At 39.3% G+C, this 10,639-nt stretch overlaps 1 protein-coding gene across 2 annotated transcripts in view; it reads left to right on the plus strand.

The window, feature by feature from the left end:
• WDR44 (WD repeat domain 44) overlaps positions 1–1,691 on the plus strand; it is an 84,086-nt gene extending 82,395 nt beyond the window's left edge. For both annotated transcript variants that reach the window (XM_045996234.1, XM_045996235.1), the window contains one exon: positions 542–1,691. In XM_045996234.1, coding sequence (XP_045852190.1) covers positions 542–636 — 95 coding nt within the window. In that variant the 3' untranslated portion in view covers positions 637–1,691. The remainder of the gene's footprint in view (positions 1–541) is intronic.
• The last annotated feature ends 8,948 nt before the right edge of the window (positions 1,692–10,639 follow it).

Below are 10,639 nucleotides of genomic sequence, written 5' to 3' on the forward strand. Positions count from 1 at the left end.
CATCCAGGCCCCAAGGGACTGTAATCTCCCCAAGCCTGGGAAAGACTAGCTAAGGCCCCGGAAGTAGAAATGAGCCTCAGAGAGGAGTAGAGTACGAGAATGAAAGGATTACTGGAGCGAGCTGGAAAAGAGACTGGCACCTGGCTGGCTTGGTCAGGGGAGTATATGACTCTTGATCTTGGGGTTGTGAGGTTGAGCCTCACTTTGGGTGTAGAGATTACTTAAAAAAAAAATCTTGGGGCGCCTGTGGCTCAGTGGGTTAAGCCTCTGCCTTCGGCTCGGGTCATGATCCCAGGGTCCTGGGATCAAGCCCCACGTCGGGCTCTCTGCTCAGCAGGGAGCCTACTTCCCCCTCTCTCTGTCTCTGCCTGCCTCTCTGCCTACTTGTGATCTCTGTCTGTGAAATAAATAAAATCTTCTAAAAAAAATCTTGGGGGGAAAAGACTGAAAACGTGGGGGAAATGTGTGGGGTCACGGGCATGTGACACTTAAAACAGCAGACTTTATATTTCAACTAAAAACTTTTTTTTATGCTTTTAAGGTATCATGAAGACAGATAATACAGAAGTTCTTCTTTCTGCTGACTTCACTGGAGCAATCAAAGTGTTTATTAACAAAAGGAAAAATGTGTCTTAATTTGAAATGACATTTAAAATAAACATATCAGTAAGTTTCTGTATGTATCAGAACTGAAAAAAGTATATTATAGTGTTTCAGGCTAACATCCTTTTTTTTGTTTAATTTTTATTGGAAGTTGTTCAAATATAATATATTTTTTGAGCGGCAGTGTTAATGACCTATAAACCCTGGACTGATAGACTAGACAGAATGTGGCTAGAATAACATTGCCAAACATTAGGCTTTATGTTTTGTTATATTTTTGTTTTTGTTACATAATTGTGAACATGCACAAGTTTCTGCATGAAAATATATTAATATATTAATCACATGTGTGTGCCTTTTGGTTACATGCACTAAATCTAACAGAGTTAAATTATTTCAGTGGCCCTTTTGGCCTCTTACGGGGGGTGGGTCTTGTTTCTAGCTTTGAAAGTTTCTTTTGCACAAAACTTCATTTTTCAGAAAAGTGGTATTGACTGAGTTACTGTTTTGAAAATGTTATACAGGTTTTCAATAGGTCAACAACCATGTGTAAATGGTTTTTATAAATTTCTCAATTTGGGGACAAGATTTTTTTTGTGTGTGGTCTAAATTGTGGACTTAAAATTATTTTCTTTGTATGTATATATATAATTTTTCTCCCTTTCTCTTTTTCTTTATCTTCTTTTGTTTTTCTTTTTCTCTTTCTCTTTCTTTTCTTTTTTTTTTTTTTTTTTTTTTTTTTTTTTGCTACACTGGAGCACAATGTTTCTATGTAAAAAATTCTTTTCATTCTTTATCCATGAGCACCAGGCTTTGCTCACTTAAAAAAATTAAGCCGCATTAAGGAGTGAGTCTTCTTTTTTACAATAATGTAAAAATGAACTGTTTACATTTTTTTAAAGCATTGTAGTTTTAAAAATTAAGCTGTTTTGTTTTGTGTTGTTGAATTTGAAAGCCTTTGTAAATATTGATATAATGTACCAATGAAATAACATTTGGGGCAATGGAACCCTGATCATGTTGTTGATGGTTAGCATATGTTTCTGAAAATTAAATATGTATTATTAAAAGTTGGTCGCCAAACCCTTGTCAAATATGTGACTTTATTTTCAGATGACCTTGGGAAACTGAGGAATGTAAGAAAAACAAAGTCTTACTTTATACTTTGATTTTTAACAAGCAGAAGACCAGATTTTGGACCCCTGACTTAACAGTGCATTAACCACATACCTTACAAAAAAATATCCTTCTAATTCTAAAATGAACACTGATAAGAGTTTACCTGTATGCTTATGTGTTCTTTATTGCATTTGTTTTTGGTATCTGTGAGAAGCTGGAAAGCCATGATTATATCCTTACTAATCAGCATGGTCTTGGAGTGTTCTGAATATTCTGTTTCATTGCATGTTGTTTGCCTTGGTTTCACCCCTGTGCTGCTTTACCCCTATTGCCAGTGCTGTGCTCTCCCCCTTCTCCGCTCACTCTTCTGTACTCTATGTGACACATGGAGTTGTCAGGCCGTTGGCTCTGTAACTGGTCCGTTGCTTTAGTCTCAAGATCTGGCTGGCAGTTGGATTGATCTAGTGTTTCAGAGAATTTGATGTCTTCAACTCTTCGAGGCAGCTTGGCTTTCACTGACTTCTGCCCAAAGACTTGTAGTACTGTTGTGGCACTAACCATTTCAATTGCACATAATTGGGGCCTTGCCATATGAATATTTCCTGATAGGTTTCATGTGGTTTCTGGAACGAAAAGGCAAAAAATAGTTGGCATGCGAGTTTGAGAGACTAATACTAACCTTTCTAGGTTTAGTTTTTTAAATGTTTGCTGACACTACATAAATAACATGCAGATTTACAAGTCAGAAGGTGAATTTGAAAGACTCAAGAAAAACTGATCAATATTTCTCCGTAAAATGAGTATTAGAAACTCACTATAATGAGTGGTATGGAAGAAAGAGCACAGAGTGTAGAATCAGATAAACTTAGTTTTGGCTCCCTCCATTAGCACATTCCTTGGGTAAGTTATTTATCCTATATTAATTTCCATTTCCTTGTCTATAATAGGAGAACACCTAACTGAAATTATAAATTTTTACTGAGAAATCATGTATGTCTAAAGCTTGGTGCCTAGTAAGTAGGTGTTCTCAACAAATGTGCATTTCTCACTACCTTTCCCAAATCCCTCCGTGCCCTCTAGACCCTCTTCCCCTGTAAAAAAAACATATAGAAGTGCTTTCTAGACATCTGAGATTTCTTGGGTGAATAGCCTTTTAGGGGTTGACATAAGGCACCAACTTTTTTTTTTCCAACTTGATGCTTTGATCTTAAACCATCTACCATCACCTCTTCAGAAGAGAGAACATTTTTATAGTTAATAAAAGTTAGCTATAATCTTACCATCTTAGAGCAGTGAACAATCTATTAAAGTGAATAAACCTAGCTTGTGAAAAAAAGAAAAAAGTAACCGTACTCCTTTTTTCCAATTTCTCCTTCTGGGTATTAAAAGCTCTTTGAAACGTCATTTTGAGCTTTTTTTTCCTCTCTCTCATTTACTTTAATTGGAATTAAAATATTAATGACTCAGCATAATTTAGCATGCCATTTTCTCTAATCTTCAAATGGTACAGCTGGGCAGAGACTTTTTATTCTTGAAATAACATTTTTAACAATGTATTATCCCTCAAACCCCGATTTCAGTTGTGTAACTTTGAGAATCAGAGGCCAGATATCCCTACTCATGAAAAAAAGAGTATTTTTCTTAAGGATTTCAGTTATTTTTGGTTAAAGAAAAGCAGCCTTTTCCAAGGGTTAGAATATTTTAAAATAACCTCAGTTACTATGAGGATTCAAGATAAAGACCTGTTTGGGATTTAATGTTTCCCCATCACTTTTCAAAAGAAAAACATTCCCAGTTTTACTGGTTTGTAGCTCTCTGACTGACTTATTCGTGAAGCAGGTGTTTATTGAATACCTACCCCCCACACAGCACCGCTGGGACTACAGCAGAATAAGACAGCATTCCTGTGCCAGGAGAGCTCACAGTCTGGCGGAGAAGATGCCCACAGAAACAAGTAAGAGGCTTGGAACCGTCTTGTGACTGTGGCCCCAGAAATGCCCCTTCTCGTCCTAACCCCTGTCTGTTCCACCCTTCCTGGTAACTGGTGGCAGCCACTTGATCTCAGGCCAATCTTTGTTCATCTGATATTACCAGCAGCAAGGATAATATGGGTAACAGAGTTTATAAGTAAGCCAGAGAGAGGTAAGGCAGAGAAAACCAAGTACCTTCCATAGTGACATTTTCCCTGGTCTCTGGTCCTCTTCTCCCGGCCTGAAATCTTTGTCTTATTTCCCCCCAAAATCTTAACTGTCTTCTGCTTTGAGCTAACTCCAGCTCAATAGACCCCCTGCGCTCAGCTGCTCTCCGGTTCCCTTCAGTTCGGAAGCTTTGCCTGTTCCGTTTTGTTCTGTTTTGTTCTCTAGATTGGAGTCATCCATGCTCCTGGGGAAACCAGGCTTCCCTTCCTAACCACAGGCACTGCTCTGGTGGAGATTCACACACGTGAAAGCCATTCAGGTGGACGCCACGAGGCGGAGGGCAGTGGCACTGTAGACCGCAAGGAAAGATCTGTCGCAGAGTCCCAAACAAACCAAATGCCGTCACGGAAGTTAGCTAGGGTGGTCCAAGCAGATAGTTTGCTCATACATCCAGCTACCCTGCATTACATTTTTTTAAATAAAATTTTTACTTTGGAATAACTTGAGATTTACAAAAAAGTTGCAGAAAATATGGAATTCCCATATACTCCTTTCTCAGTTTCCCGTCATGTTGACACCTACATTACTGTGGGGCATTAGTCAACACTAAGAAACCAACCTGGTACACTGCTATTAAGTAAAGTCCAGACTCTTCAAACTGCACCAGTTTTTTCCTCTAGTGTCCTTTTCCAGTTCTAAGATCCAATAGAGAATACCATATTGAAAAAGAGAGGGGCGCCTGGGTGGCTCAGTGGAGAATACCATATTGCATTTAGTCATATGATGTTTTCTTAATTTAAATAAACATTTGATTTGAGAACATTAAGGGGCACCTGGGTGGCTCAGTTGGTTAAGGCCTGACTTGATTTTGGCTCAGGTCTTGATCCTTGGGGTTGTGGGATCGAGCCCTGCATTAGGCTTCGCTGCACTCAGCGTGGAGTCTGCTGGTGATTCTCTCTCTGCCCCTTCTCCCCACCTTCAAATCTTTTTTAAAGAGAAATAGTTTAGGGGCGCCTGGGTGGCTCAGTGGGTTAAAGCCTCTGCCTGTGGCTCAGGTCATGATCCCAGGGTCCTGGGATTGAGCCCCACATGGGGCTCTCTGCTCAGCAGGGAACCTGCTTCCTCCTCTCTCTCTCTGCCTGCCTCTCTGCTGACTTGTCATCTCTGTCAAATAAATAAATAAAATCTTTAAAAAAATAGTTTATAAGATTTTCAGGAAAGTTTGCAAAGAGTTCCTGTATCTCCCATACCACTTTCTCTGTTGTTAACATCTTACGTTACTGTGGTACATTTTTCACATCAAAAAAACAATTGGTACATTACTACTAAACTATGTGCTTTATTCAGATTTCAGTAGTTTTTAAGCTAATGTCCTTTTTCTGTTCTCGAATTCAACATGCAAGCAGGTGTTCATTACACTTGGCTTATATATAAGCAGGATTCTGAGTTGTCAAAAGGCCAACATTTGAGAATATATGATTTAGTGACATGAAGAATTAGTAATTCGTTAGAAGATAAGAAAGGCATTCTTTCCAAGAAAGTCATTTCTGACTTGGTTATGCATAACTTAATCCTCTCTCTCGATGAAAAGCCACTGAAGTACCCCCATTCTAAGGGTAGAAGCTGAGGGCATTGGTGGTTGGGATTCATACTGTGGATCTTCCTGGAGGCGAGCCTGACAGCCCATAACTCAGTTGCAGATGAGTCTGGCTGCATTCATTTGCTTGTTCTGTCATAACAAAATACCACAGCCTGAGTGGCCTCAACAACACAAACTGGTTTTCTCGCGGCTCTGGAGGTTAGAAGTCTAAGATCAAGATGCTGGCAGCTTCGGTTTCTTCGGAGGCCTCTCTCCTTGGCTGGCAGACGGCCGCCCCCAGGCTACCTCTTCCCGAGGTCATCCCTCGGTGCACACGTGCCCTGATGCCAGTTAAAATTGGATTAAGCCTCACCTGAAGGCCTGACTGTATCGCCTATGGAGATATCCATATAATAGAGTCACATTCCAAGGTTTTAGGGATTAGGGCTTCAACATAGGAACTTGGGGGCAACATAAATCAGTCCACGACACTGCCCCGACAGTCATTTTATTTAAAATGAATCTAAAAATTGACAAAACTACTAAGAAGAGGAAACAGGGAAATTAAAAATACTAATGACTCAGCCTCCGAGCTCAGAGTTATACATGAAATCCATCTAAAACAGAAATCTCAAATATGAAAGTGACTGTGAAATAGAATGTCAGGGCTTATAAATTTATATATACACATATACATTATTTATACACACCGACATAATACACATTTTGGATATACACACACATACAGTTGGCCCTTGAACAACATGGGAACACAAGTTTGAACTGTGAAGTCCACTTATAAGCGGATTTTTTTCTTGAAAGGTTGTTTGTTTTTTTTATGTCCATCTCTACACCCAGGGTAGGGCTTCAACTCAACCCTGAGATCGAGTCACATGCTCCACCCACCAAGCCAGCCAGGTGCCCCATAAGCAGATTTTTTTCCCCAGTAAATACAGTTCTATAAATGTATTTTCCTTATGATTTACTTAATATTTTCTTCTTCCTAGCTTACTTCACTGTAACAATACGGTATATAATACATGTAACACAGAAAATATGTGTTAATCAACTGTTCATGTTATTAGTAAGGCTTCCAGCCAAGAGTAAGCTATTAGTAGTGAAGTTCTTAGGAAGTCAAAAGTTATAAGGGGCTTTTTGACTGCATGGGGGTTCAGCCCCCCCAACTCCTGCATCGTTGAAGGGGGTGTGTGTGTGTGTGTGTGTGTCTTTACACATATACAGATACTAAAACAAATGTCTAAAATCCAAAGTCATTCCTTCTCGTGCACTTTTAAACATCTTTATTGACATAAAATTCACATGCCATAAAATTCACCCATGTAGTGTACAACCCGAAAATGTTGGTTGTGCAACCATCACCACCAAGTTTATAATATTTTCATCACCCCGAGAAGAAATCTTGTGCCCACAGCAATCACTTCCCACTTCCCCGTTCCATGCACCCAGCCCCAGCCCCACTAGTCAACTGTCTCCGTGGATTTGCTTATTGTGGACATTTCGTACCAATGGAATCATTCAATATGTGTTCTTTTGTCTCTGGCTTTTTTTAGTTAATATTTTCATCCATGTTGTATCATATATCTGTGTTCCATTTCATGTTACATAATACCCCATTGTACCTCTGTCTTGTTTCCCATCTTTGGCTACTGTATGAGTAATAATGTTTTGAACTTTGGCGTACTTCTTTTTGTGTGGACATTTGTTTTCTTTTTCTTTTTTTTTTTAAGGTTTTAATTTATTTGACAGAGAGAGACACACAGAGAAAGGGAACACAAGCAGGGGGAGTGGGAGAAGGAAAAGCTGGCTTCCCGCTGAGCAGGGAGCCAGATGCGAGGTTGGATTCCAGGGTCCTGGGATCAAGACCTGAGTCAAAGGCAGCTGCTTAATGAATGAGCCACCCAGGCGCCCCCTGGGCACTTGTTTTCAATTCTCTTAGGTATAAACCTAGGAATAGAATTGCTGGGTAACGTGGTAACTTTTTATTTAGTTTTTGAGGAACTGCGAAGCTGTTTTCTTCAGTGGCTGCACCATTTGGCACTCCCACTAGCAGTGTGTCAGGGTTCCAGTTTCCTCACATCCTCATCAACAACTGGTTATAGTCCATTTTTTAAATTACAGCTATCCTGGTGGAAGTGAAATCATTTTCATTACAGTCTTGATCTGCATTTCTTTTTTTTTTTTGAAAGATTTTATTTATTTATTTAACAGAGAGAGAGAGAGAGATCACAAGTAGGCAGAGAGGCAGGCAGAGAGAGGGGGGGAAGCAGGCTCCCTGCTGAGCAGAGAGCCCGATTCGGGGCTCGATCCCAGGACCCTGAGATCATGACCCGAGCTGAAGGCAGAGGCTTTAACCCACTGAACCACCCAGGCGCATCTTTTCATGTACTTGCTCAGCATTTGTATGTCTTTGGAAAAATGTCTATTTAAATCTTTTTTTTTTTAAGATTTTATTTATTTATTTGACAGAGAGAAATCACAAGAGAGGCAGGCAGAGAGAGAGGAAGGGAAGCAGGCTCTCCGCCGAGCAGAGAGCCCGACGCGGGACTCGATCCCAGGACCCCGAGACCATGACCCGAGCCGAAGGCAGCGGCTCAACCCACTGAGCCACCCAGGCGTCCTGTCTATTTAAATCTTTTGCTCATTTTTAAACTGAGATATTTTTCTTTTTGTTACTGACTTGTAAGAGTACTTTATGTATTCTGGGTACAAATCCCTTATCAGCTATATGATTTGAAAACATATTTACCATGATGTGCCCTTCGAAGCACAAGTCTTTTTAATTTTCATATATTAAATTTTTTCTTTTGTCATTTTTGCTTTTGATCTAGGAAATATCTAGGAAACCACTGCCAAATTCAATTAGAGATTTATTCCTAAGTTTTTTTTTTAATAAAAGTCTTATGGTTTTACTTCTTACATTTAGGTCTATGATCTGCTTGAGTTTTTATTTTTTTATTTTCGTTTTTATTTCTGGAGTCGCAATTCTGTTCCATTGATCTATACGCCCATCCATATTCCAGTGCCAAACTGTCCCGGTTACTCCACCTGGGTAATAACTGTTGAAACTGGGAACTCTGAGTCTTCCGTCTTTGTTTCTCCTTTTCAAAATTGTTTTAGCTGTTCTGGGTCACCTGCAGATCCGCTTAGCAATTTCTGCAAAAACTTTTGGTATTTAATGGGAAAAGTAACCCAAATTTCTCTGACAAAATATATTTTTGATGTACTTCTGAAGAGCTCATCAGAATTTCAAAACTCTGTGTGAACCAAGTTTGAAGCAGCCAGTTGAGGCTAAAACAAGACAAGAAAAATTTGCAAGCAAAAAATGTTCAGATAATCACCTAGGTTGCCTTGAACCATGTATAATACGTATGCTTTGGATCTTAGATACTCATGAACGAGTTACAATATATGATTTCAATCATTTTATTGCATGTTTTCTGAGTTCCTACTATATTAGTCCTGTAAAGGACAGAAAGATAATAAGGTACGGCCCTTTCCCTCCAAAGTCACAGTCAGAACACCCTTCATTAATAGAAAGCTTTCCCACTATTAGAATTGGTAATAAAGCCTTTTCAGATTAATGCAAGGACATAAACAACGTGAAGATCCGTGACATGTATACTCAACTTTCAGTTTCATGAGGAACCTAAATCTTAAGATTTGGTGAAAATCTATGATTTTTAAATCATAGATTTTTAAAAAATTTTAAATTTTTTTTATTTTTAAAATTTAAAATTTAAAATTTTTTTTTTAAAAAGCCATGACTTAAGGATTATGTACATGCAAAATATTACCCTTGGGGCAGCATTTGTGGGACCAGAGTTGAGTTCTATATGCTGATTGCTGGCTGGGACTAGTAGCAAGGCTTAGACATTAGAGATGATTTGCTGCTGGCATAGCAGATGTATAAGCTGACACAAATTCATAAGAAATCTTTTTTAACTTAAGATTTTTTTTATTTTTTTTTATTTTTTTTTAATATTTTTATTTATTTGACAGAGAGAAATCACAACTAGGCAGAGAGGCAGGCAGAGAGAGAGGAGGAAGCAGGCTCCCCGTGGAGAAGAGAGCCCGATGTGGGGCTCGATCCCAGGACCCTGGGATCATGACCCGAGCCAAAGGCAGAGGCTTTAACCCACTGAGCCACCCAGGCGCCCCTTAACTTAAGATTTTGTTTATTTCACTTTAATACTTGCTCATCATAGAAAACCTGACATATACCAAACAGTATAAATAAATAGTCACCCAGAATATTGTAATTCAGAAATAACCAGTATGAATATTTAGTGTATTTAATCTTATGCATATATATTTTTAAGAGCTTAGATAATTATACAAGGTAACTTGAATAATATGGTACATATGGGCAGTTTCCGTATTTTTTATGGTGTATAAATGTTCTATCATATGGACACGGTTTAAGCATCTATTAAACATTCAGGATGTACCTGTATTTTATCACTATGAGTAACAATGAGAGATATAGACATAAATATCTTTGTCAGAATTTCTAATTAGAAAAATAGGGCATTGAAAAAATGTTGGAAGAATGGGAAGCAGAGGGGATTGCCTGGGTGGCTCAGTCGGTTAAGCGTCTGTCTTCAGCTCTGAACATGATCCCAGGGTCCCGGGATCAAGCCCGCATCAGGCTCCCTGCTCAGCTCAGCAGGGAGCCTGCTTCTCCGTCTCTCTCTGCCGTTCCCCCTGCTTGTGCTCTCTTCATCTCTCTCTCTCTCTCTGTCAAATAAATAAAAATCTTTTTAAAAAGATGAAAGAAAGGGAAACAGATAGGGGCGATAGGAATTGCTTCTGGGGCTGGCTGTGCTAGACCCAGAGCAACTAGGAACCCCAACTGGGCCAACCCCATTACCCCGTCTCACCCAGCTGCCAGGACAGGTCAGGCTTTGTGCTAGTAACATCTTTCTTTTTTTTTTTTTTTTTTTTTTACTATAGTTGACACACAACGTTACATCAGTTTCAGGAGTTCAGGAGTACAACTTAGTGATTTGACAAGTTTATAGCTTATGCTCCGCTCGCCACAAGCGTAGCCCCCATCTGTCCCATTACTCACTGTGACAGCATCATGGACTCTACTCCTTTGCTGTGCCTTTTATTCCTGCAACTCATTCATTCGATAACTGGAAGCATGAATCTCTCGCTCCCTCTCACCCATCTTACC

This window comes from Meles meles, chromosome X, assembly GCF_922984935.1.
Source record: "Meles meles chromosome X, mMelMel3.1 paternal haplotype, whole genome shotgun sequence".
Taxonomy (NCBI): Eukaryota; Metazoa; Chordata; class Mammalia; order Carnivora; family Mustelidae; genus Meles; species Meles meles.